The 25,507-nt window shown below is 42.1% G+C and overlaps 1 protein-coding gene across 2 annotated transcripts; it reads right to left on the reverse strand.

The window, feature by feature from the left end:
* slc37a4b (solute carrier family 37 member 4b) lies at window positions 1-25,507 on the reverse strand. Of its 2 annotated transcripts, none has more exons than XM_068721408.1 (10): window positions 25,494-25,507; window positions 9,978-10,477; window positions 9,306-9,538; window positions 7,630-7,876; window positions 4,956-5,108; window positions 4,779-4,864; window positions 3,895-4,008; window positions 3,749-3,814; window positions 3,507-3,645; window positions 1-3,419 (listed from the first exon to the last, which is right to left on the reverse strand). In XM_068721408.1, the coding sequence occupies exons 2-10, from the start codon at window positions 10,123-10,125 to the stop codon at window positions 3,253-3,255; spliced, it is 1,353 nt and encodes a 450-aa protein (XP_068577509.1). In that variant the 5' UTR covers window positions 10,126-10,477; window positions 25,494-25,507; the 3' UTR covers window positions 1-3,252. The 2 variants fall into 2 exon arrangements, with proteins under 2 accessions (XP_068577509.1, XP_068577508.1); XM_068721407.1 differs by lacking the exon at window positions 25,494-25,507 and adding an exon at window positions 11,415-11,501.

Below are 25,507 nucleotides of genomic sequence, written 5' to 3' on the forward strand. Positions count from 1 at the left end.
TTTGCAATGACGATAGCTCGCTATGCCGATACTGTCGAATGTCAAGTCTCTATTTGATCATGTGACGAGACGATAAGATATACGGTCGCTAGTTCAGGCACATAATCTGTCAAGTTGAGCAAACAGTCATGCCTTTGAAACAAAAGACGAGAGAGGAAAGAACAGGAAGAGAAGAAGCAAAGGTGTGCCTGTGTGCTTCATAGCAAGTTCTTTTCAGAATTGGCTAAAAGCAAGAGACAGATTTTAACTACTGCTAGTTAAATCAAAGCAAACTTCACATTTATTAGATGTCCATGGTACAATCACCAGTAATTGGAGTTGTCAAAAGTCACAGATTTTTTTTGAGATGAGAACGTTAACAGCAGTATACAAGGCTGCACACAAAACTTCTGTACGCAACCACAGTGGCAGTGATTAAACACCTGTACTTTGATGTTCGTCTATCTTTAAAGACGCGTCCGATCACACAAGCTCACATGGCCCAGGAAGTCTGCATCAGTGACATTCTGGATCATGCAGCACACAACTGTGTATAAAAATAACATGCTCTCCTATTACTTAATTTCCGTAAAATAATGAGACTTTTACAGTTTTGACCATGACACATGCTACGACACTGGTGCACATACCTAGACAAGACACTTTCATGTCCATGTTCATTTTAGTATACAGCCGTCTTAAATGTTAAATGTCTCCACATGAAAACTGGAAGCAATAAAAAGGGCCGGTGTGTAGGTTCTATTGGCAGAAATGTAATATAATACTTATGTATTTATTGGTGTACAACGACCTGAAAATAAGAAACGTTCTTTAGCTTGTAATGAGCCCTTCAAATCTTGTTGTTTCTACAGTAAATCAGAACGGAGAAACCAAACACTGGCCGCAGGAGTTCTCCGACATGCTCGGAAAGGGAGGGGTGAGCGGAGGGGTGTTTAGTTGGTTGCAATCTGCAACTTCACCACTAGATGCCACTACATCCTACACACTGCTCCTTTAAAATGTTAGCTTGGGACGAACAGTTGCCATCTGCCATCTTCGTGTTGTTGAATTAGGGATGCACTGATCAGACTTTTTCAGTTACCAATACTGATACCTGGGCTGTGGGTATCGGTGCATACAGAGTACTGATCCGATACCAGTGTTTAATTAAGAAGCTTTATGCCTCACTGTGTAGAAGAGACTAGGATCATTCTTTTATGTGCAAGGCAACACCAGGTTTGACTTAAACATTGCTTTGTAACACAGAATGTTACAAATAAATACTGCTATATAAATGTAGTGAATTGTTATTTTATATCATTATTAATTTTAATAACAGTATCCTAATACCAGATCGTCCTATAGCCACAGATATCCAGCTATTTGAGTCAGTATCAGACCTACAGTTGTGTTCAAAATAATAGCAGTCCCACATCACTAGCAAGATAAATCACTGTTTTTGTTAGAATTTCAACTTCTACACTGCAGGTAAGTTTCTAGAAGGTTTAGTAAAGGTATAGAAAACCAACAGACCCAACAGGCATGACATGCATGCTGCTGATTCTGTGAAACTGAATCATTTACTGAAAGGGGCGTGTTCAAAAAAATAGCACTGCCGAGTTCAATTAGTGAGGTCATTGATTATGTGAACAAAATAGGTGTTAAACAGGTGGCCCTTATTTAAGGATCAAGGCAACTGACGCTGCATATGCTGGCTGTGCATTTGTCCTTGAAAAACAGAGTAAAATGGATCGTTCAAGACACTGTTCAGAAGAAGAGCGTTCTTTGATTAAGAAATTAATAAAAGAGGGGAAAACCTATAAAGAAGTGCAGAAAATGATAGGCTGTTCAGCTAAAATGATATCAAATGCTTTAAAATGGCAGCCAAAACCAGAAAGGCGAGGAAGAAAAAGAAAAACGACTATTCGAATGGATCGAAGAATAACCAAAATGGCAAAGGCTCAGCCAATGATCAGCTCCAGGAGGATCAAAGAAGATCTAAGATTGCCTGCAAGTACTGTAACAATCAGACGACGTCTATGTGAAGCCAAGCTACCAGCAAGAAGCCCCCGCAAAGTCCCATTGTTAAAAAAAATACATGTGCTGAAGCGGTTACAATATGCCAAAGAACACATTGACTGGCCTAAAAAGAAATGGCGTAATATTTTGTGGACTGATGAGAGTAAGATTGTTCTTTTTGGGTCTAAGGGCCACAGACAGTTTGTCAGACGTCCTGCAAACACTGAATTCAAGCCACAGTACACAGTGAAGACGGTGAAGCATGGTGGTGCAAGCATTATGATATGGGGATGTTTCTCGTACTATGGTGTTGGTCCTATTTATCGCATACCAGGGATCATGGATCAGTTTGAGTACATCAGAATACTGGAAGAAGTCATGTTGCCGTATGCTGAAGAGGAAATGCCCTTGAAATGGGTGTTTCAACAAGACAATGACCCCAAACACACCAGCAAGCGAGCAAAATCATGGTTCCAGACAAACAGAATTCAAGTAATGGAGTGGCCAGCACAATCCCCGGACCTTAATCCCATAGAAAACTTGTGGGCTGACATAAAAAATGCTGTTCATGAGGCAAAACCAAGAAATGCAGAGGAATTGTGGAACGCAGTACAATTGTCCTGGGCTGCAATACCTGTTGACCGGTGCCAGAAGTTGGTCGACTCCATGTGCCACAGATGTGAAGCAGTTATCAGAAACCGTGGTTATGCAACTAAATATTAGTTTATGATTCTCAGGAAAGTTGAATCTTCAAGCATTTCTTAGTTTATACAGTACATTTTTGAGTTTGTAAAGAAAGATGTCAACACTGCTATTTTTTTTAACATTATATTTCTTGACTTTCTGTAAAATATTATCAAATTCAATTACTTTTTCCAATTTTCTTGCTTTGAAATAGAATGTGCAGTGTCCCCAATGCATTTGTGTTCATTAAAATACAATTTATTTGAAGAATTTTGAGGTTTACTCACCTTTTTAAACACACTGCTATTATTATGAACATAACTGTATATCTGATATCAGAGCATCTCTAGGTTTAATGTGAGGAAACATCTGTGTGTGACTAAAGCACCTGATTGTGAATCTTAAGGTTTTTTTTCCGAGGTTAGTCCGCGTGACAGTGGTTTCGTTAGGTCTAATTTGCATTGTATTAATGTGCAGTATTCTGTATAAAGAGCCGTCAACAGAGCGAGAACACTATCCGTCTAGTCACATAACAGGACGTCGACGGTTGGCTTATTTCAGGAAGACACATTAGTCAGTTTTCTCTGCGATCCGTCCCATCTTGGTGCAGATGTTGCGCGCGAGGAAGAAGCCAACGGTGGCCACGGCCATGATCACCTCGGCAACCCAGAAGGCCATGTCCCAGCTGTGTTGCTTGGCGATGGTGCTGAAGGGAAGGCCCGCCATAAAAGCCCCAACTGCAAAAAAAGGAAAGCTTGTTTGGTCATGCAAACGTGTCAATGCTGGAATACTACAGGTGTTTCTGCTGGTTTATGTGAATTTACCATTAGCCATCAGAGCTACAACAGCATGAGAGGTTCCACAAAAATTTGAAGGAGCACTTTCACTGGCTATCACCCCGAACAAGGCAATGGGTCCGTAAGAAGAAAATCCAAACATAGCACCGAGGAACAGGATCCAGATCTGTGTGCAACAATGAGAAAACACAGTGCTCTCGAACGCTTTCCTAAGATTCAATACAGCAAATCTTTTATACCCACGAAATCCTCAACGTTCGTGAGCGTACCTCTTTTTCTGATACACCAACGAGGACAGAGACGGGATGAAGGATTTGGACCCAAAGAGCAGCCTCCTGTACAAACACAATGAGCCCCTGTGATGTCCACTTCAAGCATTTTAGAAAGTAAAGAAAAGAAATGAAGTTGCAATTACCGTTGGCATCTCAGGTGTGATAGTGACCCTGAAGAGGTACATGGACACACACATACCGGCCATCATGAAAATGAGCAGGCCGTGGCGAGGGTTGCCGTGGGTGCCCAAGCCTTGCTGGAGGAAGTCAAAGAGAGGATTACATTACATTACAGTCATTTAGCAGACGCTTTTTTCCAAAGCGACTTACAATAAGTGTATTCAACATAGGTATTAAAGAGAACTACTAGTCACCAGAAGTCATAAGTACATCTCCTTTTCCAAACAAGCATCTAAGAGCATGAAGCAGAGCATAACTCAGAGCCAAAGTACAGTGCAGAAACAAACAAAAACAGTAAGTGCAAGAAAGTAATACGAATACAATAAGTGCAACAAGCTAGTATGAATACAATAAGTGCTAAGTGGAAGGCTCAGGGTAGCACTTCCTGAAGAGGTGGGTTTTCAGCCTGCTCTGAAAGATGGACAGCGACTCTGCTGTCCTGACGTCAGTGGGAAGTTCATTCCACCACTGTGGGGCCAGGACAGAAAACAGCCGTGACCGGGTCGATCGGCCGCAGGGACCTTTGAGCGATGGGGCAACCAATCGCCCCGAGGCAGCAGAGCGAAGTGGTCGGGCGGGGGTGTAGGGCTTGACCATGGCCTGGAGATAGGAAGGAGCTGTTCCTTTCACTGCCCTGTAGGCTAGCACCAGAGTCTTAAACTGGATGAGCTCTTACAGGTAGCCAGTGTAGAGAACGGAGAAGGGAAGTTGTGTGGTAGAACTTGGGGCGATTGATGACAAGAGCCTGGATGAGCACCTGCGGCGTCTCGTCAGTGAGGATGGTACTGAACCCCGCTCAATAATCCCAGTCATGTTTTGCCTGATCTATCCAAGCTCCGTTACTCACCCGAGCTACGGCTCGATCAGAGAGGAATCCTGCTGCAAGGCTGCCCACGAAACCCCCCACCTCCAAGGCACTCATGTAGGTACTCCCTGTGGGAAACAAAGCAGCTGATGTCAGCACCCCGGTCAGATGGAGTGTAAAACCAGTGAGAGGCGAGGGACAATTAAAAAAAATGCACACCCATGAGAACAGTCTGGCCTTTCTCCTGCATGAGGAACAACTGTCCCCAGTCAGTGGCAGCTGTCTTCACCCCGAACACCACCAAGTAGCCCAGAGACAGCACCCACAGGAAAGGGGAGAGGAGGAACTCACTCAGGGTGCTCTCACTGTTGCCTGGGGAGGGGATAGACGTTCACAATGTCAAATAAACTAGAAATCAGCAATGGGTGGATATACATGCAGCACAGTATGCAGTAAGGGTACTGGTATGTGTGGGTTATAAAACTATAGTAATAACTTACTCTACACTGCATGTCAGCGATACTCACAAATTCACAATAAAATAAATTGATACAGTGGGATAAGTGCAGTTGCTGCTGTGAAATGCAGTTAAATATCTGACTTACCGTAAATTCCGGTATATAAGCCGCTACTTTTTTTCACATGCTTTGAGACTGCGGCTTTTACAATGATGCGGCTAATTGATGGATTTTCACAGGCTAACTAGCTTCCCACCGCCAACACATTTAACCTCGTCATATCAGACCAATGAAATTACCGAACAGGTCACAGTGGACCAATGAAACTGTTTCGGCAAACTCACTCACACTTAATTCTTCAGATCACCTATTTTGCGCTTCGTGCACGCACCCTCATCATGGAAAAGACACGAAGAAATGCATATAATGCGGCTTTCAAGTTAAAAGCGATCCATCTGGCTGTCGAAGAAGGAAATAGAGCTGCTGCACGTACGCTCGGCATCAATGAATCGATGGTGAGACGCTGGAGACGGCAGCATGAAGAACTGACTCGCTGCAAAAAGACGACAAAAGCTTCCTGTATTTTCGCCGAGAAAATGTGTGACGAAGTAATTACATACCTTCAGGCTGTTCAATTCCGATACTGAAGAAGACAACTTTAGTACTGTTAAAAGCACTGTTCTGAAAAAAAGCATTTGCGGTATGTATGTAGTTGTGGATGTTACCGGCATTTATTTAATTAAAAGTTTAAAACAATCTTTTCTCTAACATCTTGCCACGTTAATATCTCATATTTCAACAGGGACACTTGCGGCTTATAGACAAGTGCGGCTTATTTTATTTATATATATATATATATATATATATATATATATATATATATATATATATATATAGGTGCGCTCTATAGTCCGGAATTTACGGTATCTGTCATAAGGGCCTAGTGTCAAGCCTTGTGGCATGTTCATTTGGTAAGTTATTACATTAACTTAGAAGTCAGTTAATTTGAATATAAATAATTTGATTTATTTGAGTTATGTTCTTTTGTTAATGTTTATTTAATTTACTGGTAAACATGAATGTTTGTTTAGTTTAAGTGGCCCCCTGCAGCATGCTAATCACATGGTACAGCTGAGACCAATCCAAATCAGTATTATATCTATGGACCGTGTCCTGCAGTTATCTGGTGATGTTGGGATATGACTGCTTTTACATCAGTTCTGAAAGATCCACTCTCAGACAGATCAGTGAAAAACTCTAGGAATGTCCAACCATCCACACAGCCATCTTCAACAGATTGAGGATTGAAAGATTTAATTCAGGGGGGATTAGTGAATTTAATCTTTACTCAGGGGTAGTCGAATAAAAGTCTTATAGTCCCCTCCCAAATTCCCACAATGACACAGATCAAGGAGGGATGGATTATGAGACTTATATTTAACTATGAACACAAAATTAGAGAGTGGTTGTTATTGATGAGGTACTAACTGCTCTGCCTGCACGTGAGAGGACATTATTGATGTCAGGATCAGAATTATCATCAATGACCTCCTCTGTCTGATCTGCATAGTGATAGGAGTTTAGGGGTTACAGCTGTGACTGTGTATGTAGTTGTAATCCATCACACTCAAGTGGTTAAGTTGCAATCATGGTTGTCATTTGGAAACACACCCCAAGTCCAATCGACAAATATTTTCCTCCATAATTAAAGCGACTACCTTTCATTTTGTGTTGATTTTGGCAGTCCCTGTGGACAAAAGTGGTTGAGCCAGAGTCCCTTTAGAAAACCTCTCATTTTACGTGCATGTTAGTACATGTGAGTACACCCACTGGTTAGCTCATTGCCGCAACTCTGCACCGCTCTAATATGGTGGTTACAGCTGATAACGCAGTCCAGACAGTGTCATCGCGGAAGCATGGAGCCCACCCTCCGGTTCCCCCCCAGGTAAACCCTGTTAGCTCTTGTAGCACTTCCCCCATAGTAGGCACTAATAGGACTGTTGGCACCGTTAGCTTACTTCATTTATGTTCAGTAGGCCAACCTGCTTCCAGATTACTTGATTCTAATTGCTCCCTCCAGCTCCTGAATGTGTGTTTGTTTTTCCCAGTCTTATGTTTGTCACTGTACAGCTGCATGGTCAGTCCTACTTATTTGTTGATTATGTGGAAATCAAACAAAACCAATGATGCATGAGTTCAACTCAGCCTGTATTAACAGGCCCCTTGGATGCTGTGTCAGTTACCAGATGTTTGTCGTACAGGCATTTGACTAATTGCAAATATCGCAAGCGTGGTTGTTGGGTCAGACCCACTGTTGGGATGTTGGGAGCTAGCACGGCACCATGTGACTCACATGCTTTGAGGTAACCATCCTACACAGGAAGTGGCCTCTCTACCCACTGTAAAAACCTGCTGGCTCTCCTCTCCTCTCTTACCTCCCTTAGCCCCCTTCTTGGCCGCTGGCTCGATGCTGGGCAGGCCCACGTCCTTTGGCTCGTTCCTTATGAACATCACACAAACAAACGAGAAGGAGGCGCAGAAGATCCCCGACATGGTCAGGATAGTCCTCCAGTCGTAGTACTGCAGGAGCACCGTGACCAGGATCGGACCCAGACTCCCAGCCAGGTTCATACTGCAGGACAGCACAGACCACCATGTTCCAAACTGGGAGGGCTCAAACCACTGTTGGAAAAAGAGACACAAAGAGAAAGCAAAGCAGAGGATGGTCAACTTGCCCCAAACCCTACAGTGCAGGCAGAGAATGCAGACGTATTTAAATAATGTCATTTTAATATGCATGTTTACAACCATCATGTACTGTACGTATTGTCGGCTGCTTTCCATGCTCCACGTTCCTGAAGCAACCCACAGGTCATGGTCAGAAATACGGCGAATCACATCTCCGCCAGGAGAATCATGCGATCACTCTGGTTCATGAGTTTGTGAATGAGTGTGAACCTCTGCGTCTGTCCACGGCTTATCTCTCATTCTGCTGCAACAAGCTGCATCATATTTGGGGTGCCCTGTTATAGATGCATGCTAAAAGACCTCACACATTTTCAAAAGACCATTAGCCAATTGTGGGTTGTAATCATTCAACATTACAGCATTGGTCGTTACAGACACACCTGGCGGAGATCACCTTTCTAGTTAAATTGATTCTCAGAGGCTAAAAAAGCAACAACAAAAAAACATTTGTTCAAGCTAATAATCAACAAACCTTTGCATTTTCAGCTCTTTCTTTTGCCAAATTTCAGATTATGCTTTTATTTTACTGCTGCTGGAGAAATGTCATCAGAACCACACACCCTCATGATGTAACACAGCTGAAAGCAGCCATGAGCATTCCTCATGCAGCATACCCAACAGAGTAACCAGTAACTTGAGAATCCACTTGGCAAATACTTAAGAGCCAAGTGGACCCCAGGCTGAATCAACACCATGTCGATCCACCGTGTGCAGATGTTAACTCTGCTCCGTGGAACAGGAGCTACAGAAGCCATGGCAAACTGGTGAAAACCTGGAGCTATCATGAGACTGTTTGAGAAATGGGAAACACCTTTGGTCAAAGTTGTTTTCCTTTCAGAAAGATCTGCTGAGGATCTTCTATAAATACTTTCTCCTGTAATCTGATCCCCTTAAAGCACGCTGAACGCATGCCAAAGCCTATTTATTCCCTCACCTTTTGAGCACTGCTACTTTTAAGGCAGCTTCTCGGGTCGACTCTGAGCGCAGAACAGCAGAATGAGTTGGGCTTTTGTTTGTTTTCAGAGTCCTGCCTGTGATGTGAGCCATTCACCAAAACTTTATGATCCAAAAAGCTGGTTGTGAATGAGGCCTTTGCAGTTTGTTCGGTAACTCTGTCATTTCTCAAACTATCACCGCTGCCAATATCACCACCACTTGCCAGTACAGAGATAAAAACAGACAACATGTCTGGCAGCAGGTGGTTCCCACACTCCGGGTTTACACCCTTTCAACCAGCTGCCCAGAATAATTGCAGGCATCACGAGCGGCCTTGCGTGTCCAGAGCGGGACTTCCTTTTGCTCAGAACATTTCACTGAGTAAGGGGATCTGTGTCACATGAGGTGGCAGACGGCACGGTGTTACCTTGCGGAGCACTTTTCCACACGGGGGCCAGCCGCAGCCTTGACCCAGCCCGTTGAAGAACCAGAGCAGGGAGAACATGGGGACGGTGGAGGACCAGGAGAACGCCACGTTGATGCCGCCCACCAGGAAGAGGCCGATGGAGAAGAGCCAGCGGGCGCTGATCTGGTCCGACAGCACGCCGCTGACAAACTTACTGATGGCGTACGCCATGGTCTGGCTGCTGGTGATCAGACCTGCAGAGACACAATGAAGGCTACTGTTAAAAAGCAATGTACAAAGAGAGAGACTATAGCTTCGTACCCACGAAGGCAACCAAAGATGGATGAGACTCAAGTCATTTCACTGCCAATAATATCAAACCAGTAGGACTTAAAAGACACTTAACATAGCAACGTGTTATATTAGACATTTACACGGTTCATGTGCAGGCAGGAGGTGCGGTGAGGGTGACAATTCCAAAACATCAAAGAGTGGGTGAACCGACTGGTGGCCGTTCAGTTTGCCACATGCATGCTCAATACCTTTGCACTGAGCTTAGATAGCAAAATAAATGAGACCGATTTAGGCATTTATTGCACAGTGTTTTTGTCAAACGACAGCCTCATTACAGACCCAATGATTGCTTGAGCAAATATTACTTAACCAAACAAATAAAAAATGATACTCTCTCACCCAAATCATCTTTGTCCAGTTCGATCTCCTCCATCACGGAGGGCATGACGAAGGAGAAGGTCTTCCTGTTGAAAAAGTACAGCGCGTAGCCGATGAACATGCAGGAGAAGATGGCTGCTCGATAACAGCCATAGCCTGTGGCCCCCATGGTTGCACTCGGTTCCGAAAACACAGATGCACAACTTCAGGGTGAAAAAAAGAAGAAGTATTATTTCCTCTGAGTCGTTTATTCAGTGGAGTCTTGTGTTTGGGTCCAATTGAAGTGAGAGCTGCGCCGTTGGGACTGTTCTTCTTAAAAAGTAGACGTTAATAACTACTTGTTTGCACTGGGATGGCGGAGACAAGACGCAGCATTGGCTGGGCTGTGCTGATTAAATGTTCTCCAGGAGGACAAACACTCCTGACAGCTCTCTTCTTGCCGGCTGGAAGCTCTGTCTGTCTTATCTGTGAGGCTGCTGCTTGTAGGAAACAAGGACAGAGGGAGGAAACCTTACACCGACCTAAAAAAACAAAAACACCATAATAAATAACAGAAACAATTACACCTGGTCATACTGAAAATTGCAGATATTTAGCACATAGACACATTAGTTTGAACAATAAGAGATAATTGAATGATATAATGTTTGGACATAACAAATTATGTATAAATGAATTAGAAGACAAGTCTTCATGAATAAACAGAACAAACTTTCTTCTCATAGCAATGTGAACACACACACACACACACACACACACACACACACACACACACACGATGCTGTGTGTTAGTCAGTTGACTCCCAGCAGCCACCTTGATAATTCCAGCCCCATCATCCGCCACAGGTTCGGGATAAAGTGACATTCTCGACCCGCAGCTTGATCTATGTTTCACTTCTCATATAAATACAAAGTTGCTGCTCTAATGCGCTCGATCTGTTTTGTGGGATCTCCAGGTAGCAACCCCAAAGATATCAGGTGTCCAATAGGAACTCACGAACGAGGTTTGTTGCCTCTTATTTTTGAATATAAAACGATACGAGGAAGCACGAGGACCTCAAATGTAAGTTTATCTTTTGTCGTCATAAATCAGTAACATTTAGCTCCGTGTTCAACTTGTAATACAATGCATGTACACACTTCAACTCCCTGAAGTTGACCTCTCTGACGGAGGCCTGACACAGACAGACAACATTACACATGACAATGGACTGATAAACTCATTGAACAGGACCATTCTTTGCCACCGTTGGTCAAAAAACACCCTCAGTTAGTGGACGTTACTCGTGGCGGACTGATGTGTGGGGCTGCGTTCCTTTTATCAGAGTGTCCTTCAGGGCTTTAACGTCACCAAACGCCGACATAAAGCAAGACGTATCGATGCTCTGCGCCGTCTGCCACGCCGGTTAGCGTGTCGCTGCCACGGTGAATGGGGGGGAAGCCATTAAAGTTGGTTACCTTTCATTCGCGTCCCTCTCGCTGATCCCATCCATGCAAAAAAAAAGAAAAAAAAAAAAGAGACGACGCGCGTTCATGAATCTGCAGCTCGTGAGCGCGTCACGGTGACACACTCGCAGCAGCCAGCGTGGCCACGAACCACGGCACACTGCTGTAGTTAAATGTTGCACCGCGATCATGGTGGTATTCCCAACGCAATCAATTATCATGCCGCCAAACTCCATATAAAATATGCGACTTTAAATGTGTAATTCCTCACGGCGCTGCCACCGTGGAATGCTTCATGGTCCAAAACCGTTTCGGGATTTCAGAATAAACTTCGGCATAGCCTACGATATATAGGCCAATATTATGTAGATCTAGTATAAAAGCTCAGCATTTAGCACTGCTCACTACTGCCATCCTCTGGCGGCGTTACTGGGTTATAATGTCTGACTGCTTTAACAAAATGTTTTAATAGTCAGCAAATGAGTATTAATGGCCTGAAATGGGGGGGGCGGGGGGGGACAAGTGAATACTAGTTATAGCAGAATTAGAAGTTTATTTTAAAGTCAAAGCAGCGATACAGCATCCAAGGTCGTCAGATTCACGTTTGCCAGCTGGAACGATGCTGTATCAGGTCACCTTCAAAGCCCAAAATCACTGCTGGAAAAAAGGCAAACTTTTGTCTCCCGTGTGTTTGTAAGACCTCAAAAGTGGGATGTCCTCGAACGCAACATCTGGGGGCCGTCTGGCAAAGAAGGATTAATGAAGTTGGATGGGTAAACAGTGTTGAGAGGACAAACTTAAAGCTCCACCAGATATGGCAAAACAAATCTTTTCAGTGCAGTGGGTCAGTATTCAACTGGGTCAATTTCATTTTTCAAACGGTTTCCAGGAGAATTGATCTCTGTGCAGCAGTGGTGGCAGCAACAGAAGAATGCAGAGGAACTGTCAGAATGGCTGTTGTTAACGTGCAACAGTCTTTGAACACAGTAAACCTTTGGGAGACCTGTGCTCAAACGCTGTTAATTATAAAGCTTGAGTCAAGAGACTAGTCTAGCTTAGCATCATGACTGAGAGGCAGCAGGGCACCATAAGGTGGACTGGCCCTCTTCACTGACAGATAGAGAGATACCTGTAATATAATGCAAGGCATTGCATTGTGGGGTTGTTGGAAGTGTAAGTAGTGTGCATGTCATTGACACTTTAAATGTTGAGAGAACTGTACAGTGCATACATTTTACATTCACTCTGTGTCCTATATCCAGACTACACACTAATTCTAAGCAGGTTTTTAGAGTATGCACAGGAAAAGTGACAAAAGTCAATGTGCAGACTAGAAAAAAAATACTTGATTGTAAGTGTCCTGCTGTTGGACACTATTCTCCTGGATGGTGGTGGAACAGCAAAAACATTTAGGAAAACTAAAAAATAATTGAATTGGCAGTGACATTCTAAGAACATTAGAGTATCTTGATGTCCTGTATACAAACTGCAAAAAGCAGTATGCTATATAGGGTTAGTAGTATACGGTGCAAAGACTTCAAACAGAATGGTGGAGGGTAAATATAGTGCACCAATGGGGAGTTGTTTCAGACACAGGCCAGGACCCTGAAACTGAAGCAGCTGAACAGAATTCCACTTTCATTTTATTACTCACACCTGTGCTTTTCTGACAGTGACATGTCAAAATGTCTGCTGTGGGGGAAAAAAGCGTATAGAATTTTGTTTGCTTCAGCATTTATATAGGTTTGCAATAAAAATAGCAGAGTAATAAATATTAAATATAAAAATTAACAATATATACAATAAAATAGAATAATATTAAATTAACTAACTAAACAACGTGACTCTCACTGTGTAAAATATGTTTTTATCCATGATGGAGTCACAAAAAAGGTGGTCAAAATTTGGTTCTTTCAGTCAATACATGCAAGTCGGCTCTCGTAACCAATATACAACATATAGTTAATGACCAATTCATTATGGGCAGTCAGAAGGGCTCTACACAACCACTGTCCACCCTGGCCACTTAACTTTTACCAGAGCAGAGGTCAAATCAGCGACAATAACTAAAACACCTGCCAACACATTACCACTGTAGAGAGTACGAACTGATCTTGTCTTTGTATAAACTCTTTGGTTAGTATTCTGTCAATGAATGCCTGGTTTCTTCTCCATCCAGCAGATGGAGCTAAAGGAATGTGCTATTTGTGGTGGACTTTTAGGCCATGACAGAATGACGTATGTATTTCGCATACGTAATATAAAAGAAGAGGTGAATAAGCTGGAAGAAAGTAGGTGCATATTCCAGGAGGCCATGCAGACGGTTTTATGCAGATCAAATGACTGAATCATGCATTTTTTTCCTGTTGACATCCAGAGTCAAAATTGTGCTTGTTTGTTTCCTGTGACTTTTTTTTTTTCTTCTGAGGTGACTTTTTTTTTAATCCTTAAAATTGGTTGAGTATTTAAGTTAGAATCCAGCTCTGCAAGTGAACCATTTTAGAGGGTGATGGTACACAGTTTGCTTTGCTCAACTGTTCATCCTCACAGTTAAGAGTCATTCAATCATATGTAGACTGGTTTTCTATCTCTGTTTTTACACGTTGACATGTTGACGGTATGTTCGTTCAAATGTTAGTTTCAGTGTTATTCACCGTGAAGGTGATCTAGCTGACCAGACATCTCTTTTTTTCACCTTCACCCAAGGACACGGCACCATTTTGAAGACACAAGGTGATCCTTTTTCTCTCGTCTCTACTCTGTAACCTGCAGTGGATGCACTGATCGTCGGTGAGTGACAGCCAGCCATATCCACAGAGAGAGGGAGTTCACTGCACCGCATCAAATAACACATCGGTTGTTCTTTATAATACACAGTATACCCAATTTATGTGCTGGTGAATCGGGAGGCAACCGTTTTTTGGACATTATTGCAATGACGCAACCTACATACATACCTCAGCCTAGTTTTAAATTATTCAAGACAATGCCCCATGGCTGTATTGTGTAATGAATTAAAGATTCATTTACTTCCAAATGACAGAAAAGTAGATTTAAAGAAAGAAACATGAAGCATCGAAGATAGCTCGGACAACGTCCAAGACAGGATATTAGGACTGATGAGGAGACCTCATTACCTCAACTGCCTCGGCCATAGTGCTTTAAACATGCAAGTAGTTTTCTTGCCACGTTTCCCACTTGGGAAACCAGAAGACCTCACAAGCGTCGCACTTTCCTTTCTTTGGCCTTCAGCTGTTGTGGCCATGACTGGAGAAAAGGAAAGAGGTGCCTTGACTTCCATAAGTTGATGGAAGCTTTATAAGTCTTAGATTTTTTTCACAGAGAGAGAGCAGCTTCAGGTGAGGAACTCCCACAAAAAAAACACAGGAAATATCACATCTGTCCATCTACACAACCATGTTATAATAATTACAAGCAAGTGATGTGATTACTGTCCTGACTAATTTGGGTTTGGTAGGTGAGAAGTTCCAGTCGCCTATGTGAAAGATTAGATAGTAAAGTAGAAACATGAAATGCAACAAGCTGAAATTAATGAATTTTTGTAATTTTAATGTTACGTTCCGAAAAGTCTACAAGCAATATGAGTTTAATGATGGCTTGATCTGTGCTGTATAACTGTCGGGACGCTAAAGACGTAATAACGTATGTAAGAATTTAAGAGTTAAAGCTTGTGTTAACTATTAAAAAGACTAAATGTTTGCATTTCATAAGAGCAAGAATCTTTGGTGTCGATACGTTGACTCCCACTCTTTATAGAAATCAAATAGATTTTATAGTTGAGGCAGCCGCCCGTCAGTAGTGAGGGGTCATCAGTTTTTCTTGCAGCGGCGACCCTGGCAGCATATGGCGTGGACAAATGCAGAGTGGCCTGGCCCACGAGTGGAGTTTGTTGCTCGCAGTTTCCTCTCCTATCTCTTCTCCTGCAACCAAGAGGAGCGCTCCTCCTCAGCACGTCGAGCTCCGGCATCAACAGTCTGCCTCCAAATGCTGCGGCCATTTGCAGCTTCCTACCATCCGTAAAAGCAGTGGCGGGCCGTGCATTTTACACCTGGGCCTTCACTGCTGTTCGACTACAGTTGAACCACCTCCTAATAACCTCATTATGACGCCACAGCTACGGTTATTAATTGTTTCCAGGGGGTGTAACAATACACATATTCGTATTGAACCGTTCGGTACGAGGCTTACGAACCAAACAATATGTTTGAATGATACTAGTGCATTTGGAAAATGCAGAAGCTTAAATTCTGGGAAATATGTTCTTTCGGTGGAGCCACTGTGCTCAACCTGGCAACCCACCCAACGTACTGTCTGACACGCCCATCACGGAAGAAAAACATTGTACTCTGGTGATGCACGTGTGTTCTGGGATGAATATTATTCACATCAGAGGGAACAATATTAACCATATCATATTAACGACACCATAGACAAATTAACACAGTAGTAACGCTACTGCAGATGTAAAAACAAAAGCAGTTCACTTACCAAAGCTGCTGTTCACTTCAAGACAAAGTCCATCCTCCTTTCTTTGTTAACAAAGAGTTTAATGACGCGGTTGTACAGAACATCGGTGCGGTTCAGTTCCAGTCAGAGGTCCTCCTGTGAACGTGTTCGTTGAGTTGTAGATCCACTCGGGTCTCAGCAAAAGTTTTCAAAAGCACCGTAGCTTGTAAGTGTCCTGTCGTGCTATGGTGTCTTGTTGCTGCCTTGGTTAGCAAATCTAGCGTAGCTCCAAACACCAAGACACTCAGTCGCAAATAAAACGCATAAAAAAAACCATACCATAACATGTGCAACGCTTCTCCAACGCTGTCAGCCAGGAATACCGTTCATACAAATCCTTTTCCTGGCTGGGTCAGGGCTGCTAGCTGTGGGGTTGGCTGACCTTTTCTTACGATGATTCTGGAAATGTTCTTCTCCAGAAAGGCGTTGCCAGTAACTCCCAAATCCGTTTCTCCTCCTTCAGCCATTGAGTGTTAAAAAAACAAAGCTACACCAAGCAAAATGCAAAAAATGTCATGTCAATGTCATAACTTCTTACAATATCTTTCAACTTGAACTCTTACTACTACTAAGTTCTGTTAGCTGCTTAAGATTAACAACTGTCACACTAGCCCACTGACCAATCACGGCGCACGTTAATGCTGACGTACTTGTAGGCCTCCTAGACAGCTCTGACATCTCAAAGCATACTCCCAACATGTCAAACTAAAAATCTGATTGGTTTAAGACTATGACAATCAACAATATCGTCCCCATATACTTTAGTCTGCAAAGGCTTCCCTGCAGGCCTCGGGCCTCTCTTCTTACCAAGAGACATAGAGGTGAAATCTGATTGGATAAAAGCTCTACTTAAAACAAGCTGCACTGTAAGCAGAGCAACTGAGGAAGACAGGAGCTGTGCAATGAGAAAATAAGCTAATGGGAAAAATAAAATAATGTGTATTTCTGAAAAATTATTAAATTATAAAAGAGCTATAACTTTGTGATTCTGTTTAGGCCAGCAGAGAAGGCTTTGCTGGCCCTGACGGCCCACCACTGCGTAAAAGAGATATCTCAGTGAGGCTACCCGGTTACAGGTGCTCAATACGGAATTCAGAGCATATTTGTTGCCTCCGCGCGGCTCTCAACATGGAGACAGCTGAGCCGGAGGCTAGCATCTTACGGTGCTAACAGCTCAAACAACGGCAACGGAGCTAACAGTGTTTCACCAGATGGGGAACTCCGGAGCGTTACACTTTCTTCACTGTTAGTCGAGACGATGTTACTGTAACCACCAAATGAACACACAAAGCAAATAGTTGTTTGTTGCATATTAATGGTCTCAATTTAGCACCTTTAAATAAAGCATATTTAATTATCTTTCTGTTTCTGTTTATCTGTCTAAAGGCTATCTCAACACCACTGACACTTGGAATAACACCAGCATAAGAGAAATAATGAGTCTCGGATCATGGCAAGAGTCCAGATGAACCACATGGGGGGGGTTACTCCGCTCGTTCAGTCGACTGAATAAGCTTCACATCCCAATTAATGCATCAAACTCAGCCCCTGCTGCTGGGGACTTGGCAGGGCCATTCCTTCTCTTTCTTCCTATCTCCCCTGCTCTGGATGAGGATTGCCCCCCCCCCCGGGGTTACACTTATTTCCTACAGATCCAATTTCACCCATGTGCAGCACTGCGTCAGCGACGCTGTCGAGAAAATGTCATGCGTTCTCACCTCTTTTCTCTTATAATCAATTAATTTAATCTTTGTGTTTTGGGGGAATTGGTGCAGACTTCACAAGGTAGAATTCAAATAAACATAGGCGTTAGGGGGAAAATACGGAAACAAATTTATTGGAGTCGTCATACATATACACATACATGAAATGTAACTTCTGTATTTAACCCATCCCTAGCGTATTGGGAGCAGTGGGCTGCTGAGAAGCATCAGGGAAGCAGTTAGGGGTTCAGTGTCTTGCTCAGGGACACTTCGGCACAGGACTCGTAGCAGTCAGGGATCAAGCTGCCGACTTTGCGGTTGTCGGACGACCTTCTCTACCCATTGAGCCACGGCCGCCCCCCATAAACCCCAATACACAATGTTCTCTATGCAAATGGAAATATGAGGAGGTATGTGTCCAGGGGTGGGTTATGCAAATGTTTCCTTGAGAGCACTTTTAATTGTATCAAATACAAAAAAAAATGAATCTGTGTTCATGCAATATTTATGAAAAGTGAATCTTATTTCTCCTGCATCAAAGGCAGATGAACTCACTATGCAATCGATACTCTGCATGGGGTTTATCTCCCAAAGGCAGCTGCTACACCAACACTTCGCCACCCAAAGCTGCAGGGCAGAGACCAATGGGAAGTGAGGAAGCAGATCACAGGTGCTGAGGCGAAAAAAAAAATACATAAGTAAAGATGGAAATTTAATAAAAATGTAAATTCCTCTCAAGAGTTATAAGAAGCAATTTGAGGATCTGCAGAGCAACGTTTGGATAATTGGACGGTGTAAGCGAGCTGATGGGCTGTGTTGATTGTTTATTGAATGGAGGCAGCAGAACTTGCTGTTATGGTTCCTGAGCTATTAAACCCCGGTGTGCGTGCCGTGAACAAGGGATTGCAGACCAACTGTATCACATATCAGTGCAGCGACGACTTGTAGAGAGTGTAACAATGCGTTCAGTGAGACGCTGTATTAAACATCACTCACCGCCACTCATAATCGAAGCCTGTTTTGATAGGTGTGATGTACTATTGTCTTTCTCTCTACTCAAATTGTAATCCATGATAAAACAGGAAGCACAATTATGATTAGACCGCCATGACTGGATAGTTGCACCATCATAAATTTGTTAACCATTGTTAAATTATGCAGAAAAAAAAAATCCACAGGCTTGGCACAAGTATTATGTAAATTTGAACAGAATAAATTAATGAGAAAAATGAATCAGAGTGGACCAGAGTGGGAGCAAAATGATAGCGCGGAATAATAATAGACACATCCAGACCCACTTTCTCACACGCTCTCAAAGCATAATTCATAATCGTGTCTCATAGAATTTCCAGCTACCAAAATGCACTCCGTAGTTCACCATCTATGAAGCAGTGAAATGTATACGAGAGGAATGTTTCCTTAACCCCAGTTTAGAAATCATGAAGTACATTTCCATTGTTGTATAATTACCATGTGAAGTCAGAGAGTGCTCCCATTACACTGATCAAACAAGGGGGGGGGGGTTATGCCATACGGTGTCTTATACTGTTGTACATACAAGGGAGTATGTTAGCAGTGCTGCTGAGGGTGAATGTCACATGAACTCCTTCTTTCTTGAACTAACAAATTATTAAACGTGTCGCTCTCTATCCGGCAGCAGAGAGCTGGCATTTATGGAAGGGGTTACACTTGAGAAAATTGACCCCACCTACATTGTCACGCTTTGAGAGAAAAAAAAAAAATGTATTCAAACCTAGCATGGTGTCTCTCTGAACTCTGACGTCTCCAACAGCCAGGCTAGGGGCTCAAGTCAGTCAAGTCAATTTTATTAAATAGCTCCAAATCAGGGCAGAAGACCTTTTTCATATAAAGCAGGTCTAGACCATTCTCTTCGATTTAAAGAGACACAACATTTCCCCCATGAGCAAGCATTTGGGTGACAGTGGCAAGGAAAACTCTCTTTTATACACTAATAAAGGGCCTCTTCACTGATGGAGCTTTATTATTGTATTCCATTACTATGAAAATAATATAATGATACAGGTTGAATTAACCTCATTTATTAAGATAATCTCACAAAGTAAATTCTATTGAATACGGAGGAGTCTCTTATGTATCAGGCTTTGAATATTACAACCCATCCAAATCAGGGTGATATGACGTCAACCCATTGATTGCATTACATCCCAGCCCATTAGTAAAAGCTCAAACAACAGAGTCAAGCATAGTGTGGTTTTAAGACAGAGAAATAAATAAATATACTTAATTTAAAAGTGTTGTTTACCCGTTATTCACTTACTTTACATTTCACCTTCTGATCAATTTAAAAGACTAACAAGGAAAGAAGTACGTTAACAGTTTTACCATCAGGCATAACAGGCACATAGTAAATGAAGGCAATCATTCCATTTTCCTCATCCCTATTTGTTAGTGGTCTTGTGCGGCGGGAGCGCTGGGACAGCTGTTCACATGACGTCTGGAAGTAGGAAGGCCGAGTGGCGTATCATGAAACATGAGTGATTGTAACAGTGAATAAAGACCTATCCGGCTTTATGGGAACAGTGTTGTTCCTTAATGTCATCGTCTTCTGTCTCAATCTCCAGGTGATGTGGTGCTGCACTTTTACGCTGTGATCTGTAGGCTTTAGCTTCTATGTTTATCTTTTTCCACTTGTTTTCATGCACGGCTTCATTCTGAAATAACTTTTTTGTTTTTTTCCAAAAAAAAAAGTTAGTTAGATAGATAGATAGACTTTATTTCAGACTCGGGGTCCAGAGAGACAAATACATAAAAAGACATACACAAACGTGTGTGTCAGTAGTGACAGTGTGGGCTCCATGGCAGCTCTGACAGCTTGACAGAGTAGCAGTGGGGGCGGGGCTTAGTGAAGGGTCAATTATGAAGTAGCTGCTTAGTGTTCCAAGTTGATAAATAAAAGTTCACCTTACTTTCTCCAATGCAGGCAGTTTAAGAAATAACACTATGTATTACTTAAAAAATGAAGGACATATGCAGCTAAATGAACACAAAATTAACCAGAGTCTCCATAAGAAAAAGAGCACCCTCATCCCATCACCAGAGGAGACATTCTATTCTATTCTACATTCTATGAAATTTGTATTTAGTATTGGTTAAAAATGTCGTCATGGCTTCAGTGGGCAGCAGAGTCAACAGATGGAATGTTACCGAGTCTTCAAACACCTTCGGTGAAAAGATGAAGCCAAAACCAACAACCCTCACCTTCCTGAATGCAACACATTCATTGAAAGGTGTAGTGACAGACTGGGTTTACAGATTTTCTTGAAGGAAAAGTGAGATGGCTTTAAGTGTGTGTGTGTGTGTGTGTGTGTGTGTGTGTGTGTGTGTGTGTGTGTGTGTGTGTGTGTGTGTGTGTGTGTGTGTGTGTGTACAAAATTTCATCATTAGTGTTTGCACTGAAATCAAAATTTTCGAGAAATAAACAAACTTTTGCATTCTTCCGTTCCCGTCAACGTTGGAGAGCAGGCAGCAGACAAAAACAAGGACGAAACAATGCATGGATTAAAAAAATAAAAAACTATCAGGAAGATAAAGGCAAACTGGTGCAGAACCTCCAACATAACAGAAGATAAACCAACTAAGAACCTAAGGATCTGGGCTGGTATGAACCGGCACTGAGTGATGGGGAAGTGGGAACAGGTGAGCAGAGCACAAGCAACTACAGGGCTGACGAGAGACAGGTGTAGCCAATGAGGACTGGGCAGACAATCACAAAGGCGGGAAAACAACAAAGACAGGAAGTAAAGCAAGACCAGGCACATGCGGAGTTAAGTTCAAAATAAAAACAGGAAACACTAATCCTGGAAATGAAATCCTCTGCAAACATATGGATGCAAAACAGTCCAGTCTCAGCATAAAAAGTCAGACCGTATATTTGAACTGGCAAATAAAGAGGGTCGACACATAAAAATGAATTTAATAACTAAAAATAAGTAAATTTATCAGTTCTGTCGAGGATACTTCTGTCCCAAATGTTAAGTTACAGCTGATAACAGTGTCATTGCAAAAGCGTAGCACCCACCCTCCGATTCCCCCTCAGGTAAACACTGTTAGCTCTGTCAGCACCCTTTGATGTAGTTGGCGCTGTTAGCACTGTTTGATGCAAGCCGCCGCCAGTTTAGTTGTCGCCATTAAGAGGCAATCAGAATGCTCTCAATCTCGTAAAAAGCACCTTTAACGTTGTCATTTTGGGTCTTGAAGTTGAAGTGGTCACTCAGATGCAGTGGAAAACTTGAAAACCAGACTGCAACGATTATATGATAATGGCAGCCCCAGTGAGGCTCATCCCTACTGCAGAGCGGCAGGCTCCTGAGGGCCACCTTGTTGGACACAAAGCCCTGGCCTCCTCTAAACAATTTCCTTGTAAAATAACAATAAAATAATGGCAGCAGAGATGTCAGCAATTTACTGTTATTTAATAGAGCAGCCACTGTGATTTATTTTAACAGTATCTTATTGTATATTGGATTACACTATGTAAAACTATAAAAAGCATATACTGTATATAACAGCATGTTATTGTTCATTTACAAAGGGCAATAAGATCTGGTACTTTTCTACAGTCGGCTCTATAACAGCACAAATAAACACAGTTAGGTAACCAACGTTACATCATCACACTGTAATTGGTGATTAACTTTACTAACGTAAGCTTTGCTGGCTATGCTGTTAGCTAGCTAACGTTACTACAGCTACTTCAGCTCGACCTAGCTAACATTACAGAGCTTGCTTCGCCAATTTTAGCAACCTGATGAAACAGACCAAATGAAACATTATCTGAAATGTTAACAGTTCAATAATGCTGAAGACAAAACAATACCGGACACTGTCAACTTATGGTGATAAGTGTAACTTTATTTCGGCTCCTCGGTTCATCTCCACATGGCTGTGCTCAGAAGGATGACTACCAAAGCTGTGCTGTACAAAGTCAAGTTCAGGAACAGCCGTTCACATCTTGGCTATGAGCAGTTTGATTATTCAAAATGTGCTATCATCATAGCAGAAACAGCCTACAATCAACAGCACAATGTGATGGATAGTGACTCAGTAAACTTAGAGAAGCATATTTCCACCACACAAAAATGTGCTATCTGCCACTTTGGTTAACCAACGGCATTAACTGTTAATTTACATGGGAAGGATGAATATTTAACTGCATGTTACAGTTACTATTAAGCAAAGTGGGCATACATGTCAGATCATCGTATTTCTTCACCACAACATTTCACGCCAAAAAATGAACTTTTTACATTTTACAGCTTCAGCCACAGACAATCAACGACTTAATTATACACAGGTTATGAATGCAACGTTCACATTACAAAGTAATCTAAATGTGCACTTGCACTTACTTGATTCGTCCAATGCCTTGCTTTGACGGATGCTGTCACAATGACCTCAATGGTTGAGCCAGGTTCAACTTTTTTGCCGTAGCCCTCTGTGTTGGCACCCCACTGCATCAATAAGCTTTGTAAAGCGGCTGCATTACAAAGATCGTTGGACACAGTCCCCCCAATTCAACATCAGAGAGGTGTGGGTGGATAATGCAGCTCCTTAAAACTTCTTATTGTCAAAATAGCCATAGATTTTGATTTTTTATAAGACACCTCTCGTTTCACCACCGCAGTTATCTGCCGCTTTGGTGAAACCAGAGAGTAACATAATTTCATAACATTCCACAGGACACAAATAACTTTATCTCCTTTTCCTATTTCTACAAATAAAACATGTCAGACCTATGTCCCCTTAAACAGCCATAGAAAGACAGCAGAGATCAAAGGCATTTTTAAGTAGCCCTTAAAAGGTCTACTGTGTAGGATTTGGCAATATCTAGTGCTGAGGTTGCAGATTGCAACCAACTGAAACTTCTCCCGTGACCATTTGCCATTCTGGGCTACTGTATAAACATGGCGGAAAGGGAAGGACAAAGCCCCGTATGAAGATATAAACGGCTCATTCAAGGGTAACGAAAACGCAACAATTATAATATCTAGAGAAACAATACTTAATAATATTATATTCAATTTGTGCCAATACATTCACCTAAATGCTACACACTGGCCCTTAAAATTATCTTATAATGAGCAATACAATAAAAAATTGACCTTATTTTCTATTTTAAATGCATCACATGGCACTACATACGTCTATTTGTAGACATGCCAAGATAGTAGCTGACTCTGTGCTCCCTTCAAATACTCAATAAGTACAAGTAAAAGTGCTTGGATGGCATGTGTGTACGCATAAAGTTCACTTACAAAGTGCACACATCATATTAATGCAGCCAAAAGTAGTAACAGGATAACATGGTGCTATATTAGAAAGCTTCCACCTTGGCCATTATTAATGGCCATTAAGAAGCTTTCTGTGTAACATTTAAAAGCCCAGGCATGATTTCTGCCACCATCAGCAATCGGATGAATCATTCTGACAGTGAGGCGGTATCTCTGCCATGTAGGAACGAGTTCCACACACCTGTCGCCTAACTATTTATTTATTTCTAATAAACACTTAATAATTGTTATTTTAGTGTTCATATATGTTGATGTTAATGCGTGCTGAATTTCATAACTAAAGCCACTAAGAGGTGCTGCACTGATTGTTCAGACCAGAACCTGTTCATCAATGTTCTCTTACATTTTGAGACATGAGTACATAATATGTATAATCCCAATCCCAGACAGGACTTTTCCACTTTTTTTTAATGTGGTCGTTTATGTATTTGGATGGAGCAAGTGACGTAGTATATAAAGCGGCTGTTATTGAAAGTTATGTGGTGTAATAATGAGTATAAAGAGCGAGAAATGCAACAAAGGGGTGGAGCATGGGTCAAACAAATGCAGGACTTTCACCCAGGAGGCCGTGCTTCATGTCCCTTATGAAACCAAAAGTAAATGTGGAGTTGTCACTTGACGTTACGTAAGAAAGTCACCTAAGGGTGGATGTTATTTATTAATATTATTATGTTAATGTACTGTTCTTACGTTATTGTTTGAACACAAATCTAACCATAACCAAGTAGTTGTTTTTTGCCAAAACCTAACCACGGGGCATAGTGTGAGTCTGGAATAATTGGAGTGATTCAAGGCCGATATGAAACATATCCAAAAAACTTATTTTTGCTTCAGAAATTACAAAATTAAACGTATCCCGTGATTTACAGAAACGTACAAAGGCGGGGAAAAAATCTGGCTACTGTTTTTTTTTTTTTTATCTAGTCACTTTTAGTGCAAAGTAATAATTCTGTTGTTTCCCTGTGGGATTTCTTGAGGAAAAAGGGGGGGGGGGGGTTGTTGTACCTGTCAAATCTGCTGTAGTTGTATCTGTCTGTGGTCAAGTCAGTGATGGGAGGGGGGCGCGTCGGGAGAGCTTGTATGGCTGAAATCTTCCTTCTGATTTTACTGATAGACCTCAGTTTGTAGTATCCTGAGGACTAATGCATTCCCAGCATGATACAGCCAAGCTCTACTGAGGCGTGATCTAGAGACATTGCATTGCTTGTTTGTAGTGATATATCTTTTTTCTCATATTAAAAGAGGCCGAATGCACAATATGAGAGCTGCATAAAATGCCTGATTGTTACAACATACAACAAAAATACTACGGGTTGAATCATGCTAATCGATAAGTCCAGGGATGCTATTGAAATGACAATTACATCACAAGCTGTGAGGCTCAACGGCATCAGCCGTTTCCAGGAAGCCCAATGAGAGGAAGCCGAGGCGATGATAACGCAAATCAGCAGAAGATGAATGTGTGATCCAGCAGAAAGACACATGCAGTAGGAGGAAAAAGTCAAGTTGATTTCAGAACCCGCTCTTACCATTGACAGCGGAG

Source organism: Cebidichthys violaceus, unplaced genomic scaffold (assembly GCF_023349555.1).
Source record: "Cebidichthys violaceus isolate CVI_PGR_0920_01 unplaced genomic scaffold, fCebVio1.0.p SCAF_27, whole genome shotgun sequence".
NCBI lineage: Eukaryota > Metazoa > Chordata > Actinopteri > Perciformes > Stichaeidae > Cebidichthys > Cebidichthys violaceus.